The sequence below is a fragment of the Lepisma saccharinum genome, chromosome 3 (assembly GCF_977018435.1).
Source record: "Lepisma saccharinum chromosome 3, izLepSacc3.1, whole genome shotgun sequence".
Taxonomy (NCBI): Eukaryota; Metazoa; Arthropoda; class Insecta; order Zygentoma; family Lepismatidae; genus Lepisma; species Lepisma saccharinum.
The window spans coordinates 61,510,412-61,527,711 of NC_139231.1; the positions used below are offsets into that span (position 1 = coordinate 61,510,412).

General features: G+C 37.7%; 1 protein-coding gene across 1 annotated transcript in view; it reads right to left on the reverse strand.

Moving 5' to 3' along the window:
* Nucleotides 1-9,145: 9,145 nt before the first annotated feature.
* The window catches only part of FucTB (alpha-(1,3)-fucosyltransferase 10), a 36,031-nt gene continuing 27,876 nt past the window's right edge, over nt 9,146-17,300 (reverse strand). Inside the window, exons 5-7 of the mRNA XM_083119902.1 lie at nt 14,123-14,306; nt 10,763-10,937; nt 9,146-9,713 (exon numbers count right to left, since the gene is read on the reverse strand). Of these exons, the coding sequence (XP_082976028.1) occupies nt 9,204-9,713; nt 10,763-10,937; nt 14,123-14,306 (869 nt within the window). The 3' untranslated portion in view covers nt 9,146-9,203. The remainder of the gene's footprint in view (nt 9,714-10,762; nt 10,938-14,122; nt 14,307-17,300) is intronic.

Below are 17,300 nucleotides of genomic sequence, written 5' to 3' on the forward strand. Positions count from 1 at the left end.
CATACGAGATTTATACTTGTAGTTAATTGAACATGACTTTGTTTCATTAAAAGCAATACGGTAGGTGGTCAGAAACACTATTTTACAAGATGGCCGCAAGATGCATGGTATGGTGAATGTGCATCTTAACGGTCCATGAACTCGATGTATCTGGCAAGAAGGAACTAATATGGTAGTGTGATAAGATTTACATGTCCTAGAAGAACTGATTGATGTATTTCACTATGATATTCTGTGTATGTAAAGTGAAACATACTCTTTTTTTAATAGGTAAGGCAAAATGGTAATTCTGTCACAATTCTTCAAGTTCCTTGGCATAAGAACGTAGGTTGTTGATACACGGAAGTAAAACTTTTCCAGAAAAAAATATGTTTTGGTACTACTCACACATGTAATACTTACGTGTCCAGCAATGTTCATGGAATGGCTGTGCATCACTGTGACGGAATTAACATCAGGGTGTGATGGAATTACCAGTGATATCTGTGAAATGCTCCAAATGGTGTTTGTGATGTATCATAATGTTAGATTACTATAGGTATATTGCTAACTCATTTTCAAGTGAATCTGTAATGTTACTGGAGTATAATGGAGTATAATGGTGCTGAACGTCAATGCGAAAGTAGGCAGAAAAGGTAGAAAACAGGTTTTTATGATAAAATGAAAGAGAAAGACCATGAACGGAAGCGAATGAAAAGGAAGCATATGAATTCACGACAACTGATAAGATTAAGGGATTAGAACTAAATGGCATTAAGGAGCTTTGGGCATTCGAAGCATTAATGGTGGCCATCAAGAAGGCTATTCAATGTTATATCACCATACAAGATTCGTCAAAATCTTAGCAAACCATCCGCCATGTCCAACGAAGTCTTCCCAAAAGTCACAATGCCATCTACATCAGTTCAGTGTTCCGTTGGATACCACCAGGGCGAAAAGATTATGTAGTGAGTCACTACAGTGACACATAAATCAAATTGTGAAAACATCCAGAAGCAGAAGCGTTATAGCTTTTCAATTCTTCAGTGAAAAAGCATCCTCACATAAAATGTGGCCTGTCCAAATTCTGTTGCCTCCGCCCATCATATGTCAAATGCTTGGATGATGCTCTTCATGCAACTTGTTTGTGCAGAAACGTATTACGTATGAGAATAAGCAGTGGCTACTGAACGCTCTTCCGAAATCTGGAGGTCAGGCACAGCCTGTGCCTTCTCAATTTAATTTGTTTTGGATGCAGTCATGTGTGGTCAAGAGAATGACTTTAGGTGACAGCTCAAGAAGTCCTGGATTCGGCAGCCCACAGTCTTCCGGTTCTGTGGCGGGCGACGAAGCTTGCGCTGATTCCAAGTGGAAGGCATCCGAACAAAGGTCTGAGCCAGCAGGCTGATGCCTTATGAGCCACAGTACTGATTATGGCTAACTCGCATCAAGGCATATCGGTCGCCCTCGGCGATCGTGGTGGTCTGTAATCTCGTGCTTCGTTTGAGATCTGAATACAGAGCAGGTCTCTGCCTGGTAGTCGGTATCTTCCTGAGGTCCCGAATTCTGGTGGATACCTCTTTTAAGCTCCTGACATTTGCTTCCTAGCTGCATACTCTGCTTTTCCGAATTCGCTAGTCAACGATGGGTTTGAACCCGGTAGTATAGAAGAATGCAGTGTCTCCTGACGTCATATGATTCCGCTATTGCTGGAATGTTGTGTAGTGATTTGTCGCTTGGCTTTGACTTTTTACAAAGTCTTCCTTGAGTCTTTCCACAATATTGTATTAAATATATTTCTAGATACGTGCCAGCCTGTAGTATATGGAATCACAAATGTTCTCTAATATTCTAATATTGTTCCTCATATTTGTTACTTACGTTTTGTTCTCTCTCAGATTACACAACAAATTTTGAAGAAGGAAAAGAGAAGTTCTTCGGGCATATTCTTAAAACTTTTGACATAAAATTCTAGCACCTGTTCTGTGGATTCTATTTCAATTCATTAATCCTAGTCAGTCTGTGAATTTGGTTGCTGAAGACAATGTTTCAAATTGGACCACTGCAAAGTAAAAAAGTATAAAGTGCTCCCCTGTGTTCCTCACCACCCCCATGAAGCAGTGGCGTATGCTGGTTCTAACAAGTGGGTAATCTCCGACCCTTGATCCTCAAACTTCAAAAGTTTCCGTGCAATTTATGTCAGGATCCATATTGGATTTAGGAATATTGTGTCGGAATGTTTGTCTTATTGCTACGATCACAATCAATTAATTCTCGTTATTGCAGTTTAATATACGTGTAGAATTTCAAATAATAAAACAAGACAGTATTATAAAGCTATAAAAAAACAACCTGTGAAATATAAAATGAAACACGTGCACTAGTGAAATAAAAACCTGCAATATTAATTTAAGTGCAAAATTCAACTTACTCCAGGACCCGATTACTTGTGCCGTGCCACATCCAAAGCACGCTGTTTCTCCAGTTGTACGTCAATACGTGTCTGTGCGAAAGATTGCAGCTTAACAAAGGAAAGTATGTGACTTTTGGATTTTTCATGTTTGGCACAAGCGTTGCAAAGATTACAGTATCCGCCATGTGTCCATACATTCTTTTCAGCCCCGAAAAGTAAGCACAGCCAACAAAAAAGCAAAGCTTATTAACACTTACACTTCCTGTCAACCATGGTGTTTTGTCAAAATTTGCTTGCGAAAATGCCTCACATATTCCCGATTTTTGTCTTTGTGTAGAAATAAGTTCAAGCGATGACACTGGCCTACCCGTATTAACAATTTGCAACTTCTCTTGAAAAGATCTTGTTCCAAAAGGTTTCACCAGCAAATCTTGTATCACATCCATTACCCTTGAACACAGCACTATCACGACAAACACTAACACCTAAATAAATAATAAACACGAAGCCAACGACTACACACATTCAGTTTCACGCGCCAAACTTCTGTTGTTGTGTTCCTGGCTCAGAATGAAATTCCCTATGAATGATAAAAAAAATATCCCTTTCCGAGCTCGAAATGACAGGTTTTAAAAGTTCGAATCATTGCAGGCCAGAGCCAGAATTTTATTTCGGGATGCGGGATGGGGATCATCCCTTATTAGCAGCCGCCACATAAAGTTGAAACAGTGGGGTTAGAAGTCCTGAAGATGAATCTCAGATTATTACAACATATTATGCAAGGTGTTTAATCCTGCTAATGAAGTAAAATTAATTACCACTATACACTTTTTAAATTAGATATTTGTAGGATTTCGGGGAGGGGGGTTTCAGCCCCCCGAGTCCTCCACCTGGCTACGTGCCTGATGTGTTTTTTCGTTTTATGTTTAATTCGTTCATCTTCATCGCTATTAATCTAAATAGGCGGAATATAGCAACTTAAATTAACTAATATATATATATATATATATATATATATATATATAATTTATTTTTGATATATTTTCCTTTAAAAAATATTCAGTTCCGTGAAAGTATTCTCGCTGATTTTGAAGATTAGAGAGGAGAAACAATCACTATTTTTGTAAATACAAGGATGGGGGGGAGTCAGCATATAGGTGCTTTAATTGCTTAAGCTTTGAATTTTAATTTAGTTTGCTTCATCTTCAATATTTAAGCTTTTTCCTTTTGATAAATTTATGTTCAAGTAACAGAAATCAGCGAGAAGAAGCAAATGTAAAGTGAAAATTAGCGTAGAATTGGTTTGCCCATGTTATTCAATTTTCCTGTTCTTCGCACTCTACCGGGTATGTTTTCCCTAGTTCAGCGGAGTGAACGGAAAAGGCTCTGAAGGTTGAGAGTGCGACCGATGGACTCTCACAAGAAGGAGGTTACCCTGGGCACGAAACCACCGCGTCTGAGAAGCAGTGTTTCCTCCCACTCTTTCCTCCCTCCTCGCCAAGGGTTGAAAGGGAAGCGGGAGGAATGACGTCAGGGTGAGATTCCCTGAAGTCATTCCACCAGCTGGAGAAAGGTTCCCAGACATTCAGCGGCAAACGGTTGGAAGCATTCGCTCGCTGGAAGCAAAGAAATGTATGCATCGAAATTGGTTTGGAAGAATATTGCGAAGAAATGTATATATATATTCTTTTTTTAAAAAAAGAAATACAGATAGGTCATCTGCGATTACCTAGATGACCCAGAGTATACGTCGCTGCCATGAAGGCATATATCAGTGTGGAGTTAGGGCCCCACACTACCTTGATCACAGCCACTGTTCTCCTAAAAGCCATAGAAAAAAGTACAGCTACTGAGAGCAGTAAAAATATTAGCACTCAAGTGTATCTACTGGAAACAGTGGAATAAATTTTTAGTTTGACAAATGCCAAGGAACAGTATAGGCTACAATATAATTTTAAAAATTCACTAACACTTTATGAACTATAATGTTCCTCATATAATATTTAATGACATTTGTATTAAAGCTACATGACCTTCAAGTTATTGCTTATAGAGTTTATATATTCATTGACATTTGAAGGTAATTTTTTCAATGTTAAATTGCGAACAAACAACAATACGTCAGCTGTACTCGCAAGAATACAATGAGAGTAATTTTAAGGAATAATATATTCAAAATATTTTTGAATAGATATTTACCATTAATTATATTGTCATATTTGTTACCCGGCAAGGCCTTAACGAATTGCTATGAAAACTTATAAATATAAAAGATCTTGACAAACCAAAATAATTCGATTTTGATCATCATGTGTGTTATAATGTGCAAGTAAAATCTGCGTTCATTACAAATTTTATTGGCTGTAATGTGTCCAGGTTGTAACAGAGCTAATAACTTCGGTGCTATTTGGAAGGTGGGATAGAAGATTCAGTACTACTTGGTGCCTCAGTTGCCCATTTGGCGAGAGAAGTCTGATAGGTGATAGAGCATTTTTCCTGCATTTTGAGGAAGTAAGTAAAATTTTGTCTTAGCAGCAAAATAGTGTTGTTTGTAAATATGCATGTCTATGTATTACACACATCAACAGAAGAATACAAGAATTTTTGTTAATTTTCTGTCGAAAATATATTTTAACATACTTCAACAAAAGGTTTTGGCCCAACTATAATATCCACTTCTACAAAGGTCAAAGTAAGTATAATTCTTAAATATATGTAACATTTTTAGCTTCTTGAGAGAAGCTGGTTTCTTCTACTGTCTGTGAGGAAGTTTTTAGTGTAATCTTACCTTTTAAATGTGTTATGTTTGTCCTGTGCAGCTCCCTTAACAACCTTACACTTTCCACCACTTTCTTAATTCTTAGGTAAGAATTTGAGATAAGGAGCTATCTCCCCATATACATTGAAGGGTGCAAAATGGCCATATGTGCCGAAGCACCCAACAATTTTAATTCATTTATCCAATCTATAATTTAGCACACCGGACAAAAAATCATATCTCGAAATAGTTAATTGGTTCTTCCTTGCAGCGAATGACAACAGAAACTCGCCATGGCATAGACTCTACAAGGCTGTGGATGTGGGTCACATTGAGTGCAAGCCACTCAAATCATCAACTGGTCACAAGGTTCGACAGGTTTCGTGGATGTCTGTTTCTCTGCTTGACCCTTCTTTCAAGTGGTCCCACAGATTCTCAGTAGGAATTAGATATTTTTGTTGGCCAAGGAAAATGGGAGAGCTCCTCCGCAAGCTCGTTGTACAATGCAATGACAGTATTGGCCCTATGCATGGCACAGTTGTCATCCTGATTATCGGTGAGATGTTGAGCACACAGCACCTGTTCGTCCAGAAATCAAATGTAGCCATGCTGGTTTAAGTGAATAGTGACTTCAAAGGACCCAATTCTGTGTATGTGAAGCAACCCCAGAATATCACCAACCACCACCAGCTTGTTCCACACCTTGCACCTTAAATCATCTACTTTACCATCATCGATTGAGCACTTGCTTTGGGAGAAAAGAGAAAAGGTCTGATGGTGTTTACTGTTTACTGGACAAACAAATAAAAGTAAGAGGAGAACGGTAGGTGTCTGAGGGATATGCCAGCACTTAGCTCTGCTCCCTGGCGATGGCACTGGCTGCTACTATCAATGATCCACCAACTAATTCGTAACTAAAATAAGGCCTGCTACAGGGCACCCTTCACTTAAATAGTAGCCAGTTTCACTGTACTTTGCAACCTCCGTGTCCTGTGGAATTCTCCTATGCAAGTCGCAGCATTCCAGGAGACTGAGAAAACCGGATGAGAAGTACACCAGGAAGCAAACGTTCTGCACCCATATCCCCAGCCACCTACAGTACGTACAGTCATCATGGAAGGCTTCACCCGGTCGGTGGTGCACTCTACGTCGAGCATTATTATTGAAGCAGAAACAGGACTCTTGAGTCCGTCATCTACTGACCAGATATTGCGGTAACTACCCAATTGAAGGTTTTATTTTTAGGAGCACGTTTTCTATCTGCCATTCGTTTTGAAGAACAGCGTTCGTTACCTATAAGCTAGCACACGTCGTTCCATCATGGGAGTCAAGAGGTTGGGTGGGTGAGACAGCATTGTAAGTTATTAGAATTTATTTTCTGGGTGTGAAAAATTGTCAGTAATATTTAATTTTTAGCGTGTGAGAAAATTGTCCATACAATTTTAAGAGCTAGCTTTTCTAAGAAAATCTAACGTTGAAAGTAATTATAATGCTACAATTATTTGACTTGAGTTGGTTGGATGGAGGATGTATAGAAGCACATTTGCGCAATGGAATTTGATGGACTGTGTGCCAGTTGGAGTGGTGGAGGCAGGGTGGAATGGCTGGGTTAGAGGTTTCTATTAACAAACACAGTTGGTAGCTGCTGTGTGTTTCGAAGGACATCGTTCATTACCTATAAGCTAGCATGTGCCGTTCGTGCCAGTTGGAGTGGTGGAGGCAGCGTGGGATGGCTGGGTTAGAGATTTTTTTAGGAACACAGTTCCTAGCTGCCGTTCATTTCGAAGGACAGCATCCGTTACCTATTCGCGATTAAAATTACCACCTGAGCGCTAGTGTCGCTTCCAATATGGCCACTCTATGTAGGATAAATCTTTGTTTATATTCAGTAGTAGTACGTAATAGCAGCGTGTTGCCATTGCTGGTATGGGGGAAACATTTAAATTACGCGGTATTGTTAAATATTGTGAATGCGATGTGAATCCCAGGAACTATAACGAAGGTTAAACTGCGCTGAGAAGGAAGCATTTAATTATGATAGGCAAAAATAACATGGAAAATGCAGATGAAACTAAAGTATCGCACTGGTTCTTCAAAGCAGTGCTGTCTCATCTGCATCACAGGTTGTAACTGGGGCTCTCGGAAATTATTTGAAAAAAAGCAATTCACCTGCATTTGCAAAGCTTGGGCAGGAGAAAAATGTAAACATACCGTTGCAGTTCTTCCCCCAAAGTGGCAGGTTGGTTTAATAATAACACAGAATAATAATAATAATACAATTCACAATTTTATCGAGGCCATCTTCACTGCAAAAGGACTTACTGAATGAAACAGCAACATTAGCATGTCGATTTTCTTTTTCTGGTTACCTTTATGATTACAGACATTAATTAATTCTCAAACTATTTTCATCTTCACACTTAATTGACTTGCACCTGTTCCAAATTTCATACATAATAGATATTGATTGATTGATTTGGTGTTTTAAGCCCACTTTATGCACAGTAAGGCTAATCGAGGCTAAGCTTACAGTTTAAACTGGAATCCAAACCACTACGTGCTTCCAGAGAATCGAACCCAGAACCCCTTGATTACAAGGCAACGACGCTACCATTGTGCCATCAGGGAGGCCTCAAGGTCATTGAAGGACAAATAAAGCTCATTCATGATCAAATTAAGGTCATTCGTGGTCAATGTCAAATCAAGGCCTTTCATGGTCAAATTAAGTTCAAACTAAGGTCATTCATGGTCAAATACAAATCAAATCAAGCTCATTCAAGGTAAAATCAAGGGCATTCCTGATCAAATCAAGATCATTCAGGGTCAAATCAAAGTCATTTGTGGTCAAATCAAGGTCATTCATGGCCAATCGAGGTTATTCATGATCATTGAAAGTCAAATTGAGGTTATTCATGGTTATATCAAGGTCATCTGTGGCCAAATCAAGGTCATTTGTGGTCAAATCAAGGTAATTCATGGTCAAATTAATGTCCAATCAAGGTCAAACTAAGGTCATGCATGGTCAAATTAATGGTGACCTTTTTTGAAAACAAAGTTTTTCTTCAGTTATTTTTTATAATTTTGCATTTAAAATTTCTGCATATATTTTGTATGTTGCAACTGTAAGTGAGATCCTCCTATAATTTGAGCATTTATTAATTTTCTTCCTTTTTGTGGATAGGTATTACTAAATGCATGGGCATGAAAATATGTGGCTGGGCAGAATTGCACATATGGGAAAAGCAAAGCAAGAACGGGGCAAAAGTTGCTGGTTCCTGTGCACTGTGTGGCAACATCAACCGAGCTGCGTTGCCTAGTTCGAACGTCAGACCGACTTCTCTCCAGGGCACTTTCGAGTCTCATTCAATATAGAGCTGGTGATCATGTAAATTTAAAGTTCGTTACAGGCTCCAGATTACGAAGACCAACTCTAAAACTCTACAATGAGATCTTTCATTTTCTTAAACCTCCGAACACGTGGAGTTGTGCGAACTTCTACCACCCACCTAATTTCATGGCCGTGCATTTAATGAATTTTTCCAATCATTTGATATTATCCCATGTGCCCAATTGAATCAGTCTATTATGAAGTTTTTCTCCCACCGTATTTCCATAGTTCCATTGGGATACCATCTGTTCTGAAGGCTTTTCTATTTCTCATGTTCCTTATTGCATGCATGATTATGACTTCATTCCTAGAAATTGCATTTTATTCTTCTGTTACAAAAAATATGTTGACTGAAAAATACATGAGTCATTGATTGATTTGTTGTTTTACTTTACTTCGAATTTCTGCCACTTTTGGCTAATTGCAAAGATGAGGATAAGTGATGATATGATGAAATTGATGAAGTGACATTCATAAAGAACACCCATGCCCATGCAAGAATTCGAACCAGGGACCCCCGGCATCCTAGTTCTACATGAACCATGAGAAGGTTACTAAGATACAATTAAATGAAACAAGTTCTTCCAAATTCACTATTAAAATAGAAGATATTTATTTTTTAAAAAAAATGGTTGAAATTTAAAGTTTGAAAAAACACATAATTCTCATGAATAGTTCATCATGTAAAGTTTAAACTTCTTAAAAACTTCTTCATAAAAGGTTTTGGTGTTGAATTTTTTCCCCTGAATAACATATTCTCTGAGAATTTCAGCTTCAGCTTTTCCTTGATACCACTGATCCAGCCACCAGTTCTCTGGGTTTTCTTTCCAAGTTAATGGAGACACGGGAGGTGGGCATTCATAATGATCACTTGTCACAGTAAACAGTGGTCTCTTATCACCTAGGTAACTGTTGACTCGTTTGCACACAAAGCACTCAAAATATTCTACAAAGTTTGGCTTTGTGAAATCATTATTTATTCCCCATGGTCTATCTTTCATGGCAGACATAAGATGTGAGTTGCTTATTTTGTCCTGTTCCTTTCCAATCTTGTGTTGCACGTAAGATGAATATTTTTCATCGTCAGTATTCAGTTCATGTATGTATTTGGCTAAATCTTTTGGAGAAGGAAAATTTGATGCTATGATCACAGATTCATTATTTGGTAACCAATCCTGCAAGAAAGGTACATAAAAACTCATGTAATATGGTTCAAGTTCCACATAACAACTGTTGTACATTACAAAAGATGCAATACATTTTATTTTGAAATGTGCTTGTATTTTTTCAATGACATTTTGTTTCAATTTTCCAAAACTTTCTCAAATTATCTTGGTAGTGCTGGCTTAAGGAAGTTCCTGCAAATAGGAACAAGAAGAATAAAAGCCAGTTTCAAAATAAATTTATTGTATTATTTTGTAATGGATTACAGTTTTGAAATACTAATAAATAAACATACTGAGGGTCATAATCATATGCAATTACTCTCAGAAAAAATAGATTGCAGACCTTTGAATCATTGAAAAGTGGAATTGAAGATCACAATATATTGCCAAGAAAAAAAACAGGATCTCAAACTCCCCACTACATGTAATCTAGTATGATAGGACTCGACTTTCAGACTCTCCATTGAAATTCCCAATTTGAATCCCAGCCTGAGCATAGGTATTACTTGCGAGTGTCCCTTCACCAATTTCATCATGATTAGCCACAAATGGCAGAAAAGTGCTATACAAAACAAATACATTACTAAAACATGAAATCAACAAAGTCTATGAAATTCTACTTCTAATCTATGATTTTGATTAAATTTGGTAGGTTTAATTTTAAGAAATTAAAAATCTTTAAATCTTAGCTTGATACGTCAACTAGCTTTGAGGTTACAGATCTTTGAAATTGATAAGTGAATGAATTATACATGGCTCTAGAGTAAAGAGCTTCATTTGTTTCTGAATATTTAGAGAAATACCTTGCAGTAGACTTCCTGGCAGTACACTGCAGTCATAGACATGGCAAGTCATCCTACAGAAAGCTCAGGCCAAATTTGAAGAATGCTCATCAAAAATTTACCCATAGTTACACTTAACATATTACAAATAAGTGCAGGTGAAGTTGAATATTGCATAGATGTTTTGTGTTGGAAGAGAAAATTCAATTTTTGATACTATCATGCAGACACCTTGTATATAAAGCCATAAGTAGACTTAATCTTAATTAAACATACCCTTACAGATGGAGATCCAAGATAGATAGGCACAGATCCAACAACTAATGGCCTCCATAACTTCTCAGTAATGTAGTCTTGGCAAACAGCATTTTCAAATGAAACTGTAAATTTGTACTGAGCCATAATATGCCAAAATTCCTCAGAATCCATACCATCTATTGGATCTGAAAGCCTGTAAAATATCAAATAATAAATAACTTGTTTTCAAAACTAGCATCAACATTATTGGTGATTTTAATGTACATAATATTTAATAGTCCGTTGATTTATATCTTTTGAAAGTATCACTGCAATATTAATGTTGATTTTCTTTATGGTACCCACATGTATGGAATAACGATTATATTGCACATTCACAACATTTCAATCATAGAGTTAGCAATTAATGTTGATACGAAGAAAGCCAAGACGAAGTAGGAGGGACAACGTTGAGATGGTCCTAAAGGAAATCGGTAGGGATGGGAAAGAGTATATAGATCTTGCTCAAGATAGGGACAGATGGAAGGCCTGTGTTGCTGCAGCCATGAACCTTCGGGTTTAAGAAGGCTAGAGAGTTAGTTTATAATGACAACTGAAAACCATGGAAATGTACATACTATCCATCAATTGTACATGTGTGAGCAGAAGTGAATTGAGATTCAGATGTAAGCAATATGGAAGAACAGCAAATTTCACGCAGCAACTAACTCTACAACCAGAAAACCCCAAAACACATACTTAATTAACTCATTGCATATCCAATGGAACTATGGCAAAGAGGGATACTCTCTTGTACAGTTTTGCAGTCCAAAGTATTCTACTGGCATTTTTTCCAGCTGCTGTTATAAATTAACACCACAAAGACAAAATTCAAGTATAATTCCTGGTTTTCCAGAAAAGGTTTCTTAATTTCATGGTTAAATATTGTTAATATGTACATGCATAAAATTTGTTTTGAAGATTACAAAAATATCCAATAGTTCTTAAACATTTAATAGCTCAAAATTAAAAAGAAGCATAACTTCAGAACTATGGAACACAAACTAGAAAGTTCATGTTTACTTCCAGGATAGAAGCACTTACACACAAAGCCATTTCCTTGTTGGTACATTACTAAGAGCAAATTCATCATTTCCAAATGACTGCCATATGCTTAGTTTGCTTGTAAAACACATTAACTTTTCAATGATAAATAAAGATTAAGGATCTGTAATAAGATATCTCACAATATGGATATCTTTCTGAGGCCTCTAATCTTCCACATTTCTGTCAAAAATGCATACAAAAGTCATTTCCAACTCTTGGAGACACCCTGAAATATCAAAGGATACTCTTTGTTGTTTCAATTAAAATACATACCTGGGTGTTATAAAATTTTCCTATTAGTTGATTTGAGGTGGCAGTTTCTAAATTTATTTGCAATTGTCCATGTTACCATGACAGTTATCTCTGAACAATTTCTTATTTTCTTGATATTTTGATGCCAAAAAAGTGCATCTCTTTCAAGAATAGGAAATGCATTGCATCTATACAATATCTTCAGAGAATCTTTAGATTCAACAAGCATTAAAACAAATACATTATGTTGGGGGCCAAACTTTGTTTCACTTTTGTTCACTTTCTTGCTTGTCCTTTCCGTATGTGATCAGAAGTATCCGGGCACCCACCTGAATTGAAATACAAGTTTGGGCCACCCTCCATCGGGAACACTGGCAGTCAATATGGTGTTGGCCCACCCTTAGGAAACCACTCCCCCACATGCCCTGCAGTAGGGACAGGTGCTCGGTCATGTTGAAAGACACAATGGTCATCACCGAACTGTTCTCTGACGGTAGGCAACATGAAAGCAGTTAAAATGTCAACGTAAGCTTGTGCCATGGCATTGCCACGTAAAGCAACAAGGGGCCCAAGCCCCCTCCAGGAGAAACATGACCACACTGTAACACCCGCAATTCACTGTCCCGCACTGTACAGGCTGGTAGATGCCGTTCACCAGGCATTCGCCACACCCACACCCTACATCAAATCGCCACATTGTATACCATGATTCATCACTCCACACAATGGTTTTCCACTGTTCTATGGTCCAGTTTTAATGCTCCTTGCACCATGTATGGTGGCATTTGGCATCTGGAAACCAAGCTGCCGCACCTTGCGCCGAACAGTCATGGTGCTTAGAATAGATCCTGATTAGTTTGGAATTCCTGTGTGATGGTGGCGATGGATGATTGATGATTTCGCTGTACGACCCTTTTCAACACTTGACGGTCTCTGGAGGTCGGCCTGCAAGCTTTTGGGTTGTCCATGTTCCTTCACATTTCCACTTCACTATAACATCAGGAAACAGTGGACCTAGGGATGTTTAGAAGGGTGGAAATCTCATGCACAGACTTCTTACACAAGTGGCACCCAACCGCCTGACCACGTTGAAAGTCCGTGAGTTCCTCAGACTGTCCCATACTGCTGTCTCGCACTGTCTGCAGACTATTAAGATCACTCACTGACCATGTGTTCCACATGGTAGATGGCAGTACTTTGTCACCTTCCATGCTACACACACGTTTCACGGTGTGTCCAGATACTTTTGATCACATAGCATACCTAGCATTATGAAATACCTTACTTTTTTTCACATACTAATACTTACTGCCATTCTCCTTTCTTTACATGATTTAAATGTTTTTATTACCTTTGTTTCACAGTTCTTCCTGCAATGCATAGATAGTTTCACACTTCCCTATGTTTACCTCTCCATAAATTTAGGAGCCTCTCGACTAGAATAAACCCATCTTATCACTGAGAATGAAATGCATACCCATCAACCATTTCAGCACTTCTTGACGTTCTTACTTCAACATGACACACACAATTAATATATAGGTCATTTCACAGCAAATTGTGAATTATTGCTCACCACCCTCTCAGTTTTTTAAATCACATTTGAATAATTTGTTCCTACAGGTCCCCTGTACATGCTTGTAATGTTAAAAACACTCCTGTTAACACTTGGGAGTTACAGCTTTTTGAAAATTTTGGATTTTGCGATCTCATTTAGAAACATAGCTACGAAATGTGTAAATCTCTCAATGCTATATACTATATATTGTAACTAGGAAGTGGGTAAGGATTTTTTTTGGAAGGAAAAAAACTGCATGCTCATGGGAGCCAGACAAATAAATGCTGCAAATTTGGTCAAAATCAGAAAAGGTGGTGGCAAGTTTGTAAATTTTGCCAGTGCTTTGACATGGAATATTATTCCATATATTATGCAATTCTGACCTAACTTGACAAAATCTTTGGAAACTTGAATTCAATTTTACTACACACACTCATTCACAAAAACTATTATGGATTTCATATATAAAAAGCACCACATACTGTTTTGGTAAATCCTTATTATGAAGACACTTGCCATATGAATCTACCCGAATGTGCTTCATGAGTTCTTGAACATACTCATCCCTCTCAAGCGGAGTGTTACAGTCAGACTGAACATACACAACTGGGGCCAATTTTGATAGTAGCTTATTTTTTTCGTTCAATGGCACATAATATTTCATCTCTGAAACAAAGAAAAAATATGACTCCATGAGCAATATTGTTTCATATTTTTTACATTTTGCATTAACTTTTAGCAGCTGGCACCTTGTGCGAAGGTATTCCTGTTGAAGACTGAGCCATTTCCAGCGTGTTCTTTTCAAACTTGCCAGGAGGTACAAGAAAAAAAAATCATAGCTTGAGAATTAATTGTCATAGAGAGCAGGGCCGGATTAAGGTGGGTGCTATTGATGTTGCAGCATTAGGCCCATTCCTGAAATAGGCCCAGATGAAAACAGACGAGAATTTTCCAAAAGCTGAATAGTTTTCTATTGCTATATTAACCTGAAAATAAATCTTAGAATGAAATTTCGAGTCCCAATTTCGGATGCCTAGACACAACATTACTTATTATATAGTTACTATTATTCTTTACGCTGTGACGTAACTATAATGTCGTTGTGTTTATTGTTCACCGAAGATTTCAAGAATCAGGCCCAATTTCATCTTAATCCAGGCCTGGTAGAGATGAAATTGGTTTTGAAGACAGGGCTTTTAGTGGAGGTAAACTTTATAGACTGTGCCTCCCAATAATTAGTGTTAAAGGAAAAAGAAAAAAAATTTAAAACTTTTAAAATGGCATACTCCATGCTCATGCCATGTACGTTAATTGCTGTCACATGCTCCTGGTTGACCATCCATCCTCAACGGTAATACCATCTGGATGATCAAGATTAAAGGTGAGTAACACTGTTAAATAATATCTCTACAGTGCTACACATAAAGGCAAAGGGAAACAAGCATGGCACCATGACACATAGCAATTGACATTTTTCACTATTATCGCGTTTGCAAAAAATTAAGGTCCCTACTAATTGGAACTTACTTTCTGGATGCCCTCATATTAATCAGTAGATGAAAAGTGAAAATTTAACAGGTCTGGCAGAGAAATGTCAATTACAGAAGAAAATGATATGCTTTTAGGATTAAATAATTCGAGTAATTATGATATTAAAATATTTACGTATTTATTGTTAAAATTTTATTTCATAACATTGGCCATTCCACGAGTTTAAACAGACAGGACCAAAGTGTGTGTGGGGGGGGGGGGGGGAGGGAGCATAAATTGCAATATGTGTGTTGCAGAAAACTTGAGGTTGGGAGCATCATGCACTTGTCAAATTTATACAACATTTACCAATGCAAATTTCTGTTTTACTCTTTCGTGACATTATTCAACTATCCCGATTCGTTGGATTCTTCTTGACATGGAATTACAGTTCCATGTCACTATAAACGAATGTTAACCTATGCAAAACCAGTATTACGCCTGGATGATGAAAGAAAACCTTCGTACGCTTTTCTACATTGAATAAGTTTAAGTGAGCCAGAAGAGTAATAAAATTTCAGCAGCATATTTGCAGTGGTGCAGCAGACTAAGGCTCCATTTTTGTTGGATGTTGCATCTGACAAACGTCGTAAACGACCAAAAATGTCATACTGGAACTTCCAAGAAACATTGGATTCATGAGAGCTCAATGCATGTGATTTTTGTCGGATGTCGCAGAATGACAAGTATCGAACTGATGTTTGACAAAAATCGAATGCATATAAGGAGCCAAAATATTTGTTCAATGAAATGTTGCAACACACCAGACAAACTCGGATGTACAAGGCTCTGCTTATGCATGGAATTTTTTGTCAGATGTTGCAGTCCGAAGACATACAACAAAAATCAATTCCATAAGAATGCCATGCATGCGATTTTTGTTGCAAGATGTAGTGAACATTTTGTTGAAGTTCAACATTAGTCGGACGGCAATATCCGACAAAAATTACATGCATCAATGGAGCCAAAATGTTCATTTGACCAAAGCTGTACCACAACATTCAACAAATTACAGTGTTGCATAGCTCCCATTTTGTTTCCATGTTCCTTCAGAATGTCCAACAAAATGCCATGCTACAACGTCCAACAACTATCCGACAGTGCCACAGTGGTAATGCCCCTCCCCTCCCCCACCATCCATCTGTTGACTGTTCTCTCTCCTTACTACTTCCATACAGACAAGACAAGTAATAATTCAATGCATTTTCCACGTGATATTTAGAGGCTTATCAATTTTTCTTCCCCCCTCCCTTCCCCCATCACGGTTACTGTTCTGGTGCTGTGGTTGTGTTGTGCATAAAAGGTGCCTAAAAGTTGAGGCCGAGATTTAGCAACTAGAATTCCTGTTTCCATGCAGTGCTACATAATGTCATCTTTCAAAGCAAACGCCTGGCACATTCATTGCATCAACAAAAAAAAAAAAAGTCAATAAAGACAAAATTCCCTGACCTTTTTTGACCTCTCAAATTCCCTGACTTTTCCTGGTTTTCCAGGTCTGTCGTCACTCTGGTATAAAAAAAAATTAAAAGGATTGTTTTTGAGATTGTCTTTCTCTTTAAGTTTCTGAAAAATTACAATATTCAAATAGAACAGTCATGGTCGATTTTACTCATTAAAAGCAGAAGAGAATGACACCAATTTCAGCGCTCTAAAGTGAGAATCATAGAACTTAAGACCTTCTGTAAACAAAAGCACGTGTACCTTAACAGTGTTGCCAACTTATGAAAATAAAATACCCCACATAGCCACAAGATGCAAAGATATACCATTTGTCAAACGACGCGGAATAAGCAGTGTTTCACTGATGACCTGTTGGGAGTTAAATGTACATATGTAAAATATGGAAAATCAAAATGTACATCTTGCCTAGTGGTCGACTTTCGGACTCGCCACCGAAGTTCCCTGGTTCGAATCCCGGCATGGGTGTCCCTTCATCAATTTCATCTGACGATAACTCATCCTCATCGTGGGATCGGCCAAAAATGGAAGAAAAGCGATGCTAAATAACAAAAATCAAATACAAAATACAACTAATGACAAATGTGTGCATGTCACACAACGTGGTCGATCTACATCTCAATGCCACACGTTCCAGTATCCTCCAGTGTGTCAACGTCTCTAAAGATACAT